This window comes from Aristolochia californica, unplaced genomic scaffold (assembly GCF_029961685.1).
Source record: "Aristolochia californica isolate CCGP_79_NKW_82.1479 unplaced genomic scaffold, dmAriCali1.0.hap1 SCAF_11, whole genome shotgun sequence".
In the NCBI taxonomy this organism is placed as follows: domain Eukaryota; kingdom Viridiplantae; phylum Streptophyta; class Magnoliopsida; order Piperales; family Aristolochiaceae; genus Aristolochia; species Aristolochia californica.
This window is the reverse complement of record NW_027181782.1, coordinates 31,406,885-31,424,881: the sequence shown is the minus strand read 5'-3', so window position 1 is coordinate 31,424,881 and position 17,997 is coordinate 31,406,885. Positions and strand designations below refer to the sequence as shown.

The 17,997-nt window shown below is 38.9% G+C and overlaps 1 protein-coding gene across 5 annotated transcripts in view; it reads right to left on the bottom strand.

Annotated features, from left to right (window-relative positions):
- Nucleotides 1-4,804: 4,804 nt before the first annotated feature.
- LOC137944776 (uncharacterized) overlaps nt 4,805-17,997 on the bottom strand; it is a 28,642-nt gene continuing 15,449 nt past the window's right edge. For 4 of the 5 annotated variants that reach the window (XM_068790520.1, XM_068790521.1, XM_068790522.1 and 1 more), the window contains 18 exons: nt 17,440-17,589; nt 17,079-17,300; nt 16,711-16,932; nt 15,907-16,569; nt 15,558-15,818; nt 15,115-15,471; nt 13,126-13,535; nt 12,246-12,687; nt 9,843-11,141; nt 8,848-9,108; nt 8,474-8,764; nt 7,566-8,051; nt 7,050-7,481; nt 6,549-6,827; nt 5,872-6,274; nt 5,648-5,796; nt 5,340-5,546; nt 4,805-5,177 (listed from right to left, as the gene is read on the bottom strand). In XM_068790520.1, coding sequence (XP_068646621.1) covers nt 5,058-5,177; nt 5,340-5,546; nt 5,648-5,796; nt 5,872-6,274; nt 6,549-6,827; nt 7,050-7,481; nt 7,566-8,051; nt 8,474-8,764; nt 8,848-9,108; nt 9,843-11,141; nt 12,246-12,687; nt 13,126-13,535; nt 15,115-15,471; nt 15,558-15,818; nt 15,907-16,569; nt 16,711-16,932; nt 17,079-17,300; nt 17,440-17,589 — 6,654 coding nt within the window. In that variant the 3' untranslated portion in view covers nt 4,805-5,057. The remainder of the gene's footprint in view (nt 5,178-5,339; nt 5,547-5,647; nt 5,797-5,871; nt 6,275-6,548; nt 6,828-7,049; nt 7,482-7,565; nt 8,052-8,473; nt 8,765-8,847; nt 9,109-9,842; nt 11,142-12,245; nt 12,688-13,125; nt 13,536-15,114; nt 15,472-15,557; nt 15,819-15,906; nt 16,570-16,710; nt 16,933-17,078; nt 17,301-17,439; nt 17,590-17,997) is intronic. The other variant, XM_068790524.1, reaches the window with a different exon arrangement.

Below are 17,997 nucleotides of genomic sequence, written 5' to 3'. Positions count from 1 at the left end.
ATGAAATACCTACTAATGGTCCTTGGGTCCAACTTTTTCTCTTGTAGATTATAAATTCTCACTTCAGACGGGCATCCCCAAACACGCATATGTCGTAAACTCGGTTTCCAACCTTTCCATAATTCAAATGGTGTTTTTGGAACAACCTTGGTTGGAACTCGGTTTAATATATACACTGCCGTCTTAAGTGCTTCAGGCCACAAGGATCCAGGAAGGTTGGAGTTGCTAAGCATACTACGCACCATGCCTAATAATGTTTGGTTTCCTCTTTCTGCTACACCATTTGGGTTCGGAAAACCAGGCATGGTATATTGGGCAAAAATCCCATGTTCATGAAGAAACTTTACAAATGGCCCAGGTGCTTGTCCATTTTATGTGTATCTACCATAGTATTCTCCACCTCTATCTGATCTCACGATCTTAATTTGTTTACCGCATTGTGTCTCTACTTCAGCCTTAAAGATCTTAAAGGCATCTAATGCTTCATTCTTGTTATAAAGCATGTAGAGATACACGTATCGTGAGGAATCATCTATAAAAGAGATGAAGTGTTTCTGACCATGTGAGTCCATGTCTGGACTACATATATTAGTGTGTATGATCTCTAATATGGTTAAACTCCTATTAGTACATTTCTTTGACTTATTAGTCTGCTTTCCCTTAACGCAGTTTGCACAAGTCTCAAAATTAGTAAAATCCAAAGTATTAAGTACCCCTTCATTCACTAATCTTTTAATTCTATCTATGGAGATATGACCTAATCTCCGGTGCCATAATGTAGAGGAATCCTCATTAATAACACCTCTTTTATTACCAGTGTGAACATGCATTGAACCGTAAGTGGCATTGTTTTGTAAATTAATGCTAAAAAGACCATCAGATAATGTACCATTCCCAACACAATCAGACTTATAATATAAACTGAAAGATGAGTCTGAAAAGTTAAAAAAATATCCATAAGGTACAAGTTGAAATCAAGTTTCTGGAGAAACTTGATTTCAAAGTGTACTAGAAACTTAGAACATAAAAGGTCTTTTTTAATTTTTAAACAAAGCCACTACTTAAATTTAAATAGCTAGTTCATATAGCTTCCACATGTGAGCTCATCTGGTCTCCTGAGAAAACGTGATGCTCACTTCCCACTGGTTTCCTTAGGTTTTGCAAACCCTACAAGGAATTCGAGATATGGATTGTTGATCCAGAATCAATCCACCAAGCGTAATTATTAACATTAACCATATTAGATTCATAACAAACAAATGAGGTTGGTGTACCTTTGTCAGCAAGTCATTTCTGAAACTTTGCGCATTCCTTCTTCATGTGTCCCTTCTTTTTACAAAAGAAACACTTGGAATCTTTCTTAATACCAGCTTGGGGGGGTATTTTACCCTTCCCTTTTTGTTTGGCTTGATACTTGCCCTTTCCATGTGTTGCCAGCATGACATTTTCTCCTTGTCCAATCACCAGTCTCCCTTCCTCTTGAACACACATGGTCAAAAGTTCATTAACTGACCATTTATCTTTATGTGTGTTGTACGAGATTTTGAAGGGTCTATATTGGTGCGGAAGGGAATTCAGGATGTAATGCACCATGAAAGATTCTGACATATCAACCTCGAGATTTTTTAATTGAGCCGCAATATCCCTCATTTGCATGATGTGCTCACACACACCTCTCATACTGGTGTGCTTTAGGGATGAGAACTTCATGATTAGGGTGTTTGCTAATGCCTTATCTGAAGTGACAAATTGAGCATCAATGGCTTTCAGCAAGTCTTGGACACTTTCATATTGCTCAACAGAACCACGAAGACCAGCAACAATTTTACTTTTAATGAACATTACACTGAGGCGATTAGATCGCTCCCATCGTTCATAAAGTGTAATTTCAGCTGCAGTGTTGGTATCTATAATTACTGGTGGTTCGTCTATCCTAATAACATAATCTATGTCCATCCGCCCTAATTGAAGAAATATTCTCTCTTTCCAGACCTTATAGTTATCTCCCTTAAGATCAGGGATATCACAACGAATATCAAAGAAACGTGCAGGTGGTACAACTGCATAAAATTACAAATTACATGTTGATGTTAAAACTGAGGCCTGAATAAAATATCATGTTTTACCAATGTAAATCATGCTTAAAAATCAAATCAATTGTCATAAAAAACATTGCTTGTGGGCTAAATGTTTTTTAATTCAAGCAGATTCAATATTCTTTATGATTAAACTTGATGATAAAACTATCAAATTATTTATGAACTCATAATTCCTGTGGGTAAATTATGAATAATTTGATATTTTATCCTAATTAATATACTCAAATATAATAAAAATTCATGTGGGATAAAATTTATTATATCAAGTATAATTAATTGTAATTAATATATACTTTTCTTTATGATAAAACTATCAAATTATTTATGAATTAATAATCCCTATGGGTAAATTATGAATAACTTGATATTTTATCCTAACTAATAAACTCAAATATAATAAAAATTCTTGTGGGATAAATTTATTATATCAAGCAAAATTAGTTACAATTAATGTCTAATATTCTTTATGTGATCCTAATCATAATATATAATTTTTATTAAGTTAAAGATGTGGCTACTCTCTAATTAATAAAAATTATATGGATCAATAGACATTAAATCACATAAATATATGAGAATAGCATGAATTGCATAATTTTAACTTACACTAACGTGTTATCATTATGCACAAAATATTCTCATAAGATATGCATAATCAAAAACTATAATATTATGCATAACTTTAATTTCATGCATTTAAATATATGCCAAAAAATGCATAAAAACTGTAACAGGAAATAAACCTATAAATTCCAATATGCATAACAGACGACAGCCAGTGGCCTAATGGTCACTGGCACAATTGATTTTGCCAGTGCGCGGATTCGAATCCCGCTGGCGCAAAATCAATTATAAGTACCGAGTCGGCTTGGTCCTAGAACGGCGAGCCAACTAAACTTGTCCGAGACGACCCGTGTTTTTTTTTTTTTTTTTTTTTTACGCCCTGTCACCCGGACCTGAGTCGCAAAAGACTCACCCTAAGCCAACTCGATGGTATTTACATAAATACCTTATGAATTTAATTTCATATATGCGTGCTGGAGGTCGTCTTCAACCTCCAATTGTCCGCAGAGACAAAGGTTTGCCGGTGTTCCTTAAAGTTGTCGACACTGGCAAACCTGTCGGAAATATTGCCGGCGCCGGATACGACATGTTACGGCCATGCCAAAGAGCCGCGAATTGTCGCCGCGATGAGCTCACAGAGAGCGTACAACGACAGGCTCTGTCGGCGTTCTGTAAGTTGTCGACGCTAGCAAACCATGTGGAATGGTCACCGGCGTCGGCGTCATGCTCGACGTTAGTTGTCGCCAATGCCAGAGCCCCGGCTCCCGCAAGCAGTGAGCACATAATTTGTTTTTAAAAAACAGAGACCGAAAACAGAGCTTTTAAACTTAAGCTCAAATGGAACCGAAATGCTGGATTAGAGGTCTGCTCTAATACCAACTGTAAGCTTAAATATGAATTTCTAATAACATGAAATTTATCATATAATTTAAACGGAAGCAAAATCATATCTCCTTCCATATGCTTCAGATTCATTTTCTCGCTTCTTTGTTCGACGCTTCCGATCTCTGAACACTCTCAACGATGGCTCAACTGAAGGGGCTTGAGTGACGAGACAGGGGACCGAAACAACCATCTAAAGCCAACCTCCCATCAAGGTTGTTCATGGCTTCATGTTACCGAGGGAGTTGCAACTGTCAGAAGTTGAAACCACGATTATGAGAAAACCATTTCTCAGAATAAAACGGTTAACAAATTAACCAGTGGAGACCGATGATATGGAAGATAGTCGGCGCTTCCGTGAGTAGAAGTCGGTTGGCAAGCCATTGTGATATATGGGACTCGGAAGAACAAGGAGGTCGGTAGCCATTACAGCGTTGGAGAGGCGGCTAGTTCTGTTGGCCGGGAGGGTGTGAAGAGGTGATAAGAGAAATTGTCAGTCCACAGAGTGCGGCCGTTGTTGCGTCCAGATTTGCCTAGAACCTTGTTGAGCAAATGGAGGAACGATTTTAGCGGCAATGATTGGTATTGTTACAAAGGATCGCTTCGCCCTCGACTTGGAGAGGATACGAACAACGTCACCGGATCGATCGTGGGTCTTTCTTATTGTTGTAGTCGTCTTCCCATATCGCAACTCGAACGCAGGATTTTGGCCGATCGAGGCCAACCGGATCTTCTTTTTGAGGTTCGACTGACCACCGTTTTGCCAACCGTCGTCGGGATCGCCTTGAGGACCAGGTGTGGCATACGTGCTATGCTGTTGTTGTTTCTGCATGAGAGACCTTCCACCATCGGATTTGATATCAAGTTTCGCCAGAGGAGGCGAGGGGAAGGTGACGAGACTGTCCTCAATGGAGGAGTGCAAGTCCAAGGCAATGGGGCTGATTGGGTTTAGTCAACAAAACAGAAATTTGACTGTTTTCCATGGTCTTCTAATCAGACCTTAGCTTTGTTGTCTTCTTTTTCTTAGTTCTGTTTTGTCTGCTTTTTCTTCGTTGTATTTCTTTCTGCCTTTTTGTTAGTTCCGAGGCTGCTCCATCGGTTTGACAGGGTTGTAGTTTTGCAAATTCCCCACTTAATAAGATCTCTGTTTCACTCTTCCAGAAAAAGGAAGACACTAGTTGCAAGAATCATTTCCTAGACGAAGAAAACACAATAGCCCTTTATGATACTGAAGAGAAGGCATATTGAGAATAAATACATGAGGGCAAGGTTTTTCTGTTACTGATCAGGAAAAAAAAATCACAATGGACACATACAGCAGTATGGAAAAAATGACAGAAAAAGAATGAAAAGAAGATAAGCTTAAGACCTTTTTAATCAGAGATGAAGATGCTGCCACATTTAGGCTACTATATACATAATTCACAAGGATATGTACAAAACAATTTTTAAGGTATGCATGAAATGCTTCCTGCAACATTAGCTGAGGTTAAAAGATCGCAGGTAACCGAATCAGAACCACGGATGCCAAGTGGGATCCATCATACATAAGTTCCTGGGAGATAAAGCTGAGTCCACTAAATCAGTCACACCCCTCTGAACTGAATGAGGTGGGTCAGTGGGATTCTCCTCCTGAAACGCAAGGTTCAACCGTTAGAAAACAATAATTTCTGGGAAGCAGAGGTCTCGTTAAACTAAAATAGTCCATCTATAAAGCGTTGGAGGCAACCTTCCACAAATCGCAGTGAGAGATAAAAAAGTAGCAAAAAGTGCAGGTGTTGGCAAGTGGAGTACCTCTTCAGACAAGAACTGAGGAGCAATGCTTTTGATTCGTGCAATAACATGGTCCACGTTGGTAGTCACCTTCTGCTCAAAATCCAAGGGATTGATAGCACCTGATGGAACTGGTGCTGAAGGCATTCCTAGTGGCCTTCTCCATGACCACGATAACAGCTCATCACGGAAAAACATAGCCAACTGATACCATATGTGCTGACTTTGCTGAAAAAATATCAAGACATCGCATAAGAAATACACACACATGCAAGCAGAGAGAGAGAGAGAGACAGAGACAGACAGAGAGAAGAGAGAGACAGACTGACTTTTGGGGAAACTACAGACTGTGCAGCAGCACACATAGCCGACACAATAAGACCTTCCACTCCAAAGTGGGAAAAGAAACCCTGCATATTTCTTGTCAATCGGAAAGGCACAGGTTCATTAAACTCGATCATCCCATTTGCATCATATGCTGCAAAATAATAAGAAACATAAGCTACAAGCACCAAGAAAACCACATCTAAGTTACGACCAAATCATACATTACCTGGATGGAAATCAAGTTGGAATATTTTGCCGGTGTTTTTGGCAAATAGAATCTTATTAGGAGTTCTTCCTCCAATTTGTAGCATATATGACATAAAGCTAGAAAGGGCTAGCTGGATGGCAAACTGTTTTTTAAATGCCCATAGATGGTTGCCACTTGGAAGAGTCTTGTACATATACTGGGAGAAAATGTTGTCACTAACAATGGTTTTTGTTATTTCGGTATAAGCTTGCAGACGAAGATCAACTATTGCTTCAGGTGAAATCTGACCAGAGATTGCTTGATTTAGTTGTTCCTTGAAATGGGTGATTGGAAGATCTGCTTCTCGATTGTGTCTTGCACAGTTGATTTCATAAACTTCAAGAAAAGTGCTATACATCAAGTCATCTTCCACCAACCGGACCTAGACAATCAACCATTTTTAAAACCACAATAAAGTAATTATCCAACAAAGAGTTAAAAAGTTCTTCCAAAAATACCACACTGAATAATTACTGGAGTTCATCTAAAGTGATCATCTTCTTTTGTTAAATGTTGAACACTATATCAGGCGAGACTTGGAACCCAAGACCTCACACTGAAAACCCATTGCCACAAAGCCGAAGACGAATCCACAACATGATCATCTTTTGAATCAACGAAAAGTGAATTATCTAAGCAACAACAGAAATCCTCACCTGTGACCAGACAGGGATGATTATGGGTGTGTGTATACTTAAATTGCGGCGTCTGGACTCCTTATGTTTATCAAAAATCCTGTTCATCACGCGAAATAGCTGAAGAATACGCTCGTCACTTCTAGCATTAGGAGTTAATGAAGTTTGAACAATGAAATGGCGTTGAGATCCATCAGAACCAATGAGGGTGATTCTACGATAACTACTACCATGCCTTCGCACAATCGGAATATCAGCCCCAATCCTGTCTAACTTCAACGTGTGATCAGGAGGAACTTCCTGAGAAGAAATACAAGTGAAAGCGTTATACAAACAGTGATTTGCACAGTCAAAATTGTAAGCATTCATAACTGTAGGTTTTTTAACAATCCCATATCATTCATATTGCAAACATGCAGTAACTGGATGATCTTGAATGCAAACAAGAGAACAGGTTTATTATTCTTTTTACCTATATTAACCATACATTAAGAAATTAAATTATATTCTATCCAGCCTGACCTGATCTATAAAATATTGCCCTGGAACCTCCACATCTACAGCATGAAAATCTCGTAGCACCCTACTTTCTTCTTCCAATTTTAAAACTGCAGGAAATCTGTCTTCAACATTACTTTGAAGGACATTCTTCCAGTGCTTCAATCGCTCCGTCAGTTCAGAAAGAGTCCCAGGAAAAGTGGTTGCACTTTCTGGGTCCAGGTCATGTTCAAAATCTTGCTTATATTCTCTCACAAAATCGACATGCTTGTTGACAGCATCAGGTGAAAAACAAGCTCTACAAACACCAGCCAGCTCTTTCTTCAGAGACTGGGGAACCTCGGCTGTAGTGGCAGTTGGATACTTGTAACACCGATGAAGCAGAGCATTCACTACAGCCAGAAGTCTCTCCTCTGGCAGAGTAACAAATCTTTGGCCAATTTCTGTAAGTAAAACCTATGAAAAAGGAATGGACACGTTACAAGAAATAATTAGATGAATATTTGTCCAGGCTAAAGAACCAGTTATCATAATACTCACCTCAAGTTCACTAGCCAAATTTGTGTGTTTGCTTCTCAGTGTCTCCATTATATCCTTTGAAGACTCGAATGCACTTGCAGCAGAAGCTACCAAACCAGTACCACCAGTCCGCCGTAATGGGGCTGACCCGCTTTCACCAATGGCTGAAGAACCTTGAAGAGGTTGCTCATTGCTAGCACTCATATTGCTACCATCTATAGCCATTGACCTATCAGCCTCTTGTCCTTGAGAGTTTCCACCATCATGAGACCCACCAACACCACCTTGAGGTCCCTGATGCACTTGAGATTCAGATGGCAGTGTACTGCCACCATGATTGGCGCTCCTGGCATTTGAATCAGGTATACCAAGCCCACTACTTGAAGCACCTGATATATTTTGTTGTTGCATCCGTTGCTGGGCCATTACTAGATTCCTTCCAAGTTCAGACTTAGTAGCAACATCTCTTCGTTCCAGTAAATATGTCCGCAGCCAGTAGTAAAGGGCCTGCAGGAATGGATTGGAATTGTCATGTTAAAAAACACCATAAGGCAGATCGCAAACCTCTCAAGCCACCAAACAATCATATGCATCAGAGGGCAACCCCACTGTAACTCTTAATTTTTCTCTAGTAGCAATATGGTTGATGAATAACAGAACAAACATCAAGAAGGGGAGTCTCTTGAATAAGAAATTAGAGGGAGGCCCCCTCCTCAAAAAAAAAAAGTCAGCTAAGCAATTAAATTGTGCTCTTTCTCAAAAAAAATAATAATAATAATAATTGATGATTTGAGTGATGGTTAGGCCAAAAAAGGACAGAATGCTCACCATGTCATACACAAGCATAAGATAATTTGGACGACAAATGCAAATCATTCAATCCTAGAAAAGGTTACTTGTACTAAACAACCTATACTAGTGATTGTTACCTGTGGAAAAACGGCAGCAATCTTTAACAGAACAAGTTTGGCATGAGGTGCCTCTGTTCTTTGCAAGGAAAGTAGCAATTGTGGTATCCAAGAAAGCCAAACCCAATGAGGTATCTGGTCCACATACTTATCAAATGCTCTTCCAACGGGTTCACTTGGTGTGTCAAAACTCAAAAGGTAGAGAACTCGAGCTAAATGGCTTCTAGAATTGGACACACCAAATTTGATGCCTTGAAGAAAACAACTCACAGCATATTCCAACCATATTTCGTCATGTGTTTCTTTATAGACCTGAGAAAAAGGTTCATGATATCAACCAATAATAAGACAAAAGACACAAGTCAGTTGAACAAATTAATCAGTAGGGAATGTACCAGGTCACAATAATTCCCCCAGCTTATCCATCCTTTTGGCAATTGCTTAAAAAGGTTTATGGCATTAGAATATGCAATATTAGCATTTTCGCAGTCATTGAGCTTTAGCAGAAAATCTCCTTTGAGCCGAAAGATTTCCGCTTTGTGCTTAACAGAAAAATAGTCCAGATTAGTGCTGTTGATCAAATTAAGACCACTGGTTACCTCTCCTTTCATTTCAAGATAAGCCTTTGCCTGTTCTCTTATCTTCACAAACGCTTCCTGCATGAAGACAAAAGCAAGCACTGAAATACCCTACTTGTCAATGTTACCACAAACGGAATCAATTTATTAAGCTCTTGTTGCAAAGAGAAACATAGACATGTAGATTTTGTTGTGAAGAATGTAAGCAGACCCATCTTGATCCTTTAGTTTGTCAGTATAAACATTTAATGCATTGAAACATATAGCATGAGAAAATGCTCAGCTCTGGAGTCAACAACACCAAACTGCATCAAAGATCTCTATCAAATTTCTATCTGGAAGAGAAGAAAATAGAAAAATCTAGATGGTGGCTGTACCCATTACAGATAGCACTGTTTCACAGGTCATGAGAGTTTAAATTGATTTTGACAAAGCTCCAGTTATGATGGAGACCATGATAAGGGGTGAAGATTTTACAGGAATGATTTCTTCCTACTCCAGGTCAGTAAACAAATAAGTTTAAGTCACGGATTGACCTGCTGAGCAAGCCCAGCAATCTCAACTCTTTGGTCAAATATCATGTAACCCTGACTAATGTTGTTGTAGTTGGATCCAGCTGACCCCTACTACACATTCCCAAAAACAGGAAAAATTTTGAAGAGTCAATACATTTCATGTTTCTGGTACTGGAATAGAAGTGAAAAACACTCTTAAGATATAGTTTAAAGGTTCAAGATATGTTTTCCAGCTGAAACAATAGTATTAACTTGTAATCATATGTATCATGTCCCAAACAAAAGTCAATCAATTACCTGCACTTCCATGGTTGAGTGACCATACATTTTCTCAAGTATAGTGACACAAACATCATAAAGTCCTTGCTTTCGAGCAATGTGGGCCAGCTTGTTCACGTTCCATGCCTTGTCACGAATCCCAAGGTGATGAAGTTGTGGATTTGTGGAACCAAAGTCCTTGAAAGCCTCGATCACAGCATTATACATTTCATTTCTCCACTGTAACAAATCATACCAAACAGACATATTATCCCACTCATTGGGGACTCTAAGTCTCCATGTTTCCAGGATGTCTTTGAGATCCATATAGCCACTGCCATGAACTCCAACAGAGTTCCCAGAATGTTGTTTGTTTCCATTAACAATATCCACCAGAACCCTTGCTGATTCCTGGACTTCAACTAGCTGTTGAAATTGCTGCAGAAGAGGTGATCGGGATTGTACAGACAGTTCGGGTAATTGCCACCACTGCTCTAGAGCAAGTTCAACACCTTTCCCCACTATATTTTCAGCATCAGCAACTCCATTGGTATTCCTGTCATGAAGAGCAAAAAAGGCCTGTACTAGCCGAAGCTTTGGTGTCTCCTCTACCTGCGCCTTGGGGACAACATGCTCTTTCATATAAGCCCAATCAGGTATCTTCCAAAGACAATCAAGTAGTATCTCATAATTTTCAACACTTTTTCCAAAATCTACCAAGACATCCCACTGACTAAGTTGATTTGCACAATATAACCACTGTTCCTCCCACAGACACATTTCAGCTTTTGGGACGGTGTTATTGTAAGTACCTTGAGTTGCCTTAATCATTGCCTGATAAAAGAGGCTCTGAGCTCGCTGCCAGTAACCATGTTGAACCAATGATAGCCCTGCCCGTGTCTCTGCAGTAATTGATCTTTTCTTCCACAAACCACACCTCATGTCCTCTTCATTAAGCAGACGATAAAGCTCCGCCAACGACTCAGAACACTTCGTCTCATTCACAAACAACATAACATGACTCTCTAGTAAAGCAAGGGCAATATGCCATGCATTATAGGTCTTTCCAATATACTTGATAAGCTCACTAGGCATACGAGGTTGGGGATGGCTCAAATGCAGGCCTTCCAGGAGGGCTTGCACAACGTTTGGCCTACTTGCCTGCTGTTTCTTATGATAATCTTCTGATAGGAGTGCTATCATTGGCTTAGCAAGAGCTATCTGTTCTTCCTTCTGTAAAGTGACCCAGACAATGGGAAAAACTAAGACCCACATGTGATATGCAACATTAGCATCTATATGAGCCAACTCCCTCAGAGGAACCACTAGATCAGCCACCTACAGAGAAAAAGACAACATCTTTTATCCACTAAAGTGAAAGAACATTAGAAATAATTGCAACAAATGAGACATGAAAGATGGCACCATTCCAGTGTAAAGCCTTTTAAAAAATCGTATTTTTTATAAGTGTGCAATTTGCAGCATTATTTGCAACAGTCAAAAGGCTTCATACCCCTGAAAACCAAATGAGAACTCCTTGTTATGTGTCCTAATGAAGCCACTGTCTAAGTTTTCCAGTGATGCAAAATGACATTTGTCCAGACAGGATAATTTTGTTTTCTTTTGTAATTCTTTTCTTTAGTAGCTGACATTATTATATGAGCAAAAAAAAAAAAAAAAAAAGAAGTGACCCCTTCAGTCAACTAACCAAGAGCTTCACAGTTAAAAGAGGACAAGGAGAAAGAGGATGATCATAAACAGATGACTCATGATTATCCCCTTCTTCTCCAAAGCAACAGAAGTACACTATGCAGATCTAGGAAAATCAGACCCAAGGGAAGCATAATATTTCTTAGGATGGCAAAAACAGATACTGGCTGACAACAAAAGAGAAACAGTGCAAGATTCACAGTGGAACGCTACAAGTTATTAGGAAGCACTCTGAAGGAGTATGTGGTTAATAGGTATAGGGCAAAGTAAAGCAGTATTCTCATCTACAGCTGAAATCATTAATTTAAAAGAATAAAATCTTATATTGACATGCAGCTTTACCAACATGCTTGGTAATTGTTACTGCAATTTTACCTACAAGCTTCGGGACTCTGTTAGATTTTTTTCCAACAAAACCTCATTTGTCATTTCCAAAATCATGGAAAATTGTTTCCCTTATAGTAGGGCAAACATCAATTTAGAAAGAACCAAAAAACTATAAGGTAAAACAGTGTTCAACAGAAGAACAGATGCCTCCATAATCTGAGGTAAAGCTGCCAGTCACCTTCAAGATGATATGATGACCAGCAAAAAGATAAAATAGAGACCTTCTGTATAACATTAACAGTTCCAATATTCTCACCCATAAAGTTCCTTGAACTAGGTTGTTGCTAAAGCAACCATAACCATCAGGAGGAGATAAAAACTCAGTAGCAACTCAGAGATACTAACCTGAAGCTTGCTCATCTCATTTAAGAACTGTGCATGTTTAGAGACAAGCATCTCAAAAGTTAGAGGGGTCCCTTGTAAATCTTCTGGTCCATCAGAAGATTGTTGCTGCTGCAGCTGCTGCAACCCAGGAAACTCAGGAAGAGATCCTGATGCCATAAGTGGTGGAACTCGTGCAGAATTTGGAGCCAGAGTAATGGGTTCATTCTCAACCAAGATAGCCAAAAGAAGATCAAGTCCTTGTTTCAACCAGAAGACATCACTGAGCGCTTCCCAGTCCTGAATTTGAATGATATACTGAAGCCTCGCAAACAAAGTCTTTCCCAGCGATTCATGATACAATGAGAAAAACTTCTGTCTAATTTCAGGATCTTTTGCTCTTAGGCCAAGCATGAATTGCCTTTCTACCTTCTGGAACACCTCTTGTCGTATTGATGGAGGATATCTATGAGAAAGACAAAGTATTAATGTGAGAAATAATTATGATAGCAAAGCCTAACAGCACAAAGTCATAATGATATTTCGACAGTTCCCACTTCTGCTGGCAACCACAGCTACCACAGCAAGGCTCCACTGAATGCATGCTATGGCCTAAAATTATAAGTATTTGCATGAAGCTAACGGATTTGGTCACAAGCTCTATTATAATTGATCTCAAAGTGGGAATAATCCAGCAAGCAACATTTTCAGTGGCCAGTCCTTTGATAGTGGACTCCACTCACAATAGCATACGATAAACACATTTGAGTGCTCAGATATAATAGTCCATCAGGCGTGAGTACAATGATGAGCAATGAACATATAACAACATTAATATTTTCTTGGGACAGCTGATGATGAATCAGATTGGACAAAGTATAATTGAAAGAAAAGGGCCACATACTTGCTTGAGTCAGCACAGATACCAAAAAGAAGCTGAAGATACTTTGCATCCCATTCTTCCAGAGTACTCAATGAGAAGTTTTGCCTGTCAACCTGAGAGAGCTTCTGAAGATATGAAATTATCTCCTTCTGATTAAGTATGACAGTTGATGCACCTGAGGCATTTTGCCTAAAGTCATCCTCAATCCAACTCTTTACTACATCAAGGATGCATAAAAGCACACTTGGATCTGTACTCTTCTCAGAAAGCAGTCCATGGAGAATTTGGCCCAGAATGCGTTTGCATTCAGGAATAAGCATGACCCTCTCACTGATAAGCTTTAAAACAGATTTCAAATTTGACGTTACCAATCCAATGTCAGTCACTGCACGTGAAGAGCTGACTGCAGAATCTGGATCTGATCTCTGACCCTGAATATGAGAATTGGTATCCAATGGCAAGTCAGTTTCTCAAAATATAAATTAAATTAAATTAAATTAAATTAAATATAAAAATGCAAGTCAAATTTCAAATAAAAGTTTCCAACCAAAAACGAATAAATGAGTACTCTATTGAGAATAATAAAGAAAGCCAAAACACAGCATTCTTGGAAAGTTTGGGTTACTATTCTGCATGGCGGCTGATCTACTCTCGTTCAGTAAATTTCTCATTGGTACCTCTCTGCTGAGCCTTGGAAAGCTAATGCCCTCTGCCTGTGCCAATTTCATACCGTGAGGGCTTTGGAATGAGCGCAATAGAAGACGATTTGATACAAAAAGTGAATCTTCAGACCAGGTTGCGGACCGAGTGGTAGGTCATATATCAACTTGGCTTTTAACAAAGAAAGCATTATCTTCCTATCTGGGCTCCTCCATTGGTGAAAACTGGAAAAACTTGGCTATGATGCACATTGGGAAAAAGCTTCTGGTCATGCAAGAATGGACTCCTCCTAATCCTGGTTATCTCAAATTAAATTTTGATGGCTCACCTCTCAGTAATCCTAGGATTTCTAGTTTCAGAGGAGTTATTTCAGACCATTCTAGTAATCAGCTCTTCACTTATGCCGGCCCTCTTGGTATATCTGACTCTACGTCTGCTGAGTTACATGGTCACCTCTCCGGACTTCGCGTCTTCAAAGATAAATGCAAGGGGGCCCTTCATATTGAAGGTGTCTCAAAAGTGGTGATAGGCTGGTGTGAGAACGCATCCTCTCCTCAGTGGAGGCATTGGGATACTTTTAGGAAAAATTTAGAAATTACCTCAATTGTTTCTTGTATTTGGACTCACATTCCGAGACCCGCAAATTCGGCGGCAGATGTGCTTGCCAGGCAGGGAGCTACCCTACAATCACTGGTTGTAAGGGACATGCTCCCCCAAATTTTGTAATTTCTCCTGTTTTATTAATACATCTTTTTCAAAGATAAAATAAAAAGAATGCCAAAACAAGCAAAAAAAATAACTGCAAGTAAAGAATTGAGGCTCAGTTCACAGTCCAACCAAAGCCTATCAATTCCCCTGACTCAGAAAATTTCCACTGTAGCTATCTTCTTTCTCATTAATTAATGAGGTCAACTCCCTGATTTCCCTGAACTACAATCTGTGCCTTTTAGTTGTTTTTACAAGATGTAGACGTGAGGATACTACAAAATAATTCCATACATAAAGAATATCTGAAAGAAGAAAAGTCAAAAAAAAAAAAAATATATATCTGAAAGAAGAAAAGTCATGAACACTGAGTCTGAGTTTGTGCTTTAACAGAATTGTGGGATACCTAAACATCAAGAGAGGGAGTATAATTTATGATTATGGCCTTTCATTGTGTTAAGTTTCATTACTGGTAAAAAGAAGCATATATTTGGTGCTCCTTAGCAACAAGCACTGGTACTCCTTTCAAAAAAAAAAAAAGTACTGGTACTGGTACTGGTACTGGTTTTACTGTTTAAAATTTTCTGTCATGAAGAGTGTAATTTGATGTGAAAGAACAATGAGTGAGAATTAGCAAGGACATACTTGTCTGATCTGAGAACTGACAGATGATCCCATATCCCGAGAGAGGCGTTGAAGGACACGAACCAGAGAAGGAATAAAAGGATCAATGAAGTTCTTTTGCACCTCAGTTAAAGTCTTCACCATAAAGACTGCAAAGCCGATCATCGAATTAGCAGAGCTAACTTCAAGTGATATCTGATGTGCAGTTACTGCTGCCAAGTGCTTCTGTATTAGGTCCTCAACTCTCTGATATAGCATCTTCACATCTTGGGGGGTATTAGCAGCTTCTAAGGGATAAGCAGTGAAAACCATCTTTAATAATGAGCAAAGTGACTTCCCAGCATCCAATATTTTACTGTTGAAGCAGGGCTCGAGTATCTGTCAACAGCCAATTTCAATCAAATGAGTATATATGCTTTTTAGAGAAGGTCACCTATTTTTTTGAGGAAGGGGAAAGGACTTACTTGAGAAATCTGACTAATGTTGTTCCGTATAAATAAATGTGGCTGTTTCTCCAAGACCTTGTTCATGACATCTAGACCCTGCGCAAGAGCTGTTGCAGGATCTTTTGATTGAGAAGGCTGAAGACTGCTAAGCAATTTCTCCAAATAGTTGAACTTGACATTGGCATTAGGCCACGCCTCTAAAGCTTGAGATAGTAACTCCAATGCTTGCTTGTACATTGAGGTGGCTTCTTTATCCTTTGGCTCTAAAACCAGAGCAACCTGAGTTTTGACAATAAAAAAGTCATCAGTGGAAAATAAAGAAATCTAAATCAGCATGATTCCAGGATAAAGAAGTAAGGATCCTCACTCTGATTAGAAAATTTATAATCATTTCCTCCATAGCAGCATTGGGTTTGTACTCTTCATCAGGTGGTTGTCCAACTGATCCAGGAGTTTCAATATTGGGAATTGAGGCCCCACCAGGAGACATGACACAAAGGGATTGGAGACCAGGCTCCATTTTCACCCGCTTAGTTAGATCCTCAGAGAATGCAGAACTATCTTGTAGACGCTTTGAATCAACTCCACCAGCAGAGCTTGTGGTAGGCCCATCACCACTCTGATTATGGCCAGTCTCATTATCAGGTGGGACCACTTTCATTTCATTCTGCCTTTGCCTCTCCCAAGCAACCACAAGGCCTGCAAGTTCAATGGCAAGACGCCTATTTTCTGCAGTGGTATTGAAAGGCAATCCTAAGCGACTGAGAGAATTAACCATTTGAGGAACAAACTGGGCCCTGCAACTATAAAAAAGATCTGAATGCCTAACAATAAGCTGAAAAATGTGAATCAAATTAGGCACTGAGTGCCCCTCTTCAACAAGAATCTTTTTGGTGTAACGTATCCAAATAGGCATACGGAAGTCTCCAACAGGCAATCTCCGTGGTAGTGCAGGCATTAATATATCAAGAGCCTGTTTGACCAGCATCTTATTTTCTGGTTGGCAAGTCCTCAGAAGAGCAACAAAAACCTGCAAGCACAAAATAAAGTTGTAGCACATTTTCACAAAGTACTTAAAAGCATGGCACCTAAATGAAGAATTTAATCCCCCACACAAAAAAAAAAAAACGCTTAAAACGTAACCAGCTAAGCAAACTGTGGGACTGCATACCTGAAGTATAATTTTTTCAGGAGCTTGATAGGCCTCTAGAAAGTGGCAAACATTGACAAATGCCCACTGTTTACTAGCACTATCTTCACGTTTGAGATGGTTCCAACCAAATTTTATAAGCTCCTTACGGTGGTGAACAAGGTCATTCTGTAAATATTTAAGAAGAAGAGTAGCGAGTTGCAGGAGTTCGATCCTCAAAGGCTCATCATATTCTGCACTAACCTAAAAAACAAAGAACTATATCAGGTTTTCATTCAACCAATTTTTTTCATGAAGTGATGCAACTCACTGACTTGCAAACATGGAAAGCAGTAGTTACCAAAAATAAATACAAAAACATGAAAGGAAGTAATAAGGAGAGGAACCACCTCTTCTGGAGGATCAAGAAGCTTGTCCACAATTGTTTTTACGATACTTTGATCAACCACCTCCCAACTTTGCGCATTCTGAAAAGCATGCGCTAGCATAGGAAGGATAAGCATTTGCATGGCAACAACCAGGTGTTCATGTCCTAATTGTTTTGTTTGAAAAAGATGCAGAAAATGGATAAGAAGGGTTTTCTTCATATCCGGAGCATAACCTTCAGCAACCTGAAATAGAAAGATGGAGATACCACCAAACAAACAAGAGAATAGAGGCACTGCTCTAAGAAATTTTTTTAAGAAATATCATGAAACAAAGCAAAACAAGAATCGGCAAAGAAAAAAGGTTTTAAGGAGTTCAATATACCTCAATGATATAAAACTCCTTCAAGAAAGTATAATCAATACGAGTGTGGACCAAGAAAATAGATAACATATCAAACAGAACACTGACTTCAGATTTATCATGCCTTAAGTAGTTCAGGAAGCATTTGACCAGCCATTTGCTTTCTTTTACCTGCATTTTCATAGTTGAGATTACCAACATAAAAGCAGAAGAGAAATAAATATAAAAGTAATAATATCCCATAAAGAAATGAAAGCAATGTTTCAAGCATACCACACAATTGCCCAAATAGAGAAGCAAACATTGGTTTACTCAAACACTAGGTGTTTGACCCATACCTCTACCAACACTATTGTATCAAAAGGTATTAGGAAGATGAACCATCAACTGCTTTTATTCCTTTCTGTTCAAGACATGACTTACTTAATTTTACACGTGTTGTTTCTTTTATGTTTTGTTGCTGTATACTTTTATTTCTAACTGTTCGTCAATTTAATTTATTGAAGGGCTTTCTAGTCATTGTGTAATTTTAACTCATTATAAAGATTAGGAATTGAGCAGTAGAGGTTATACTCAAAA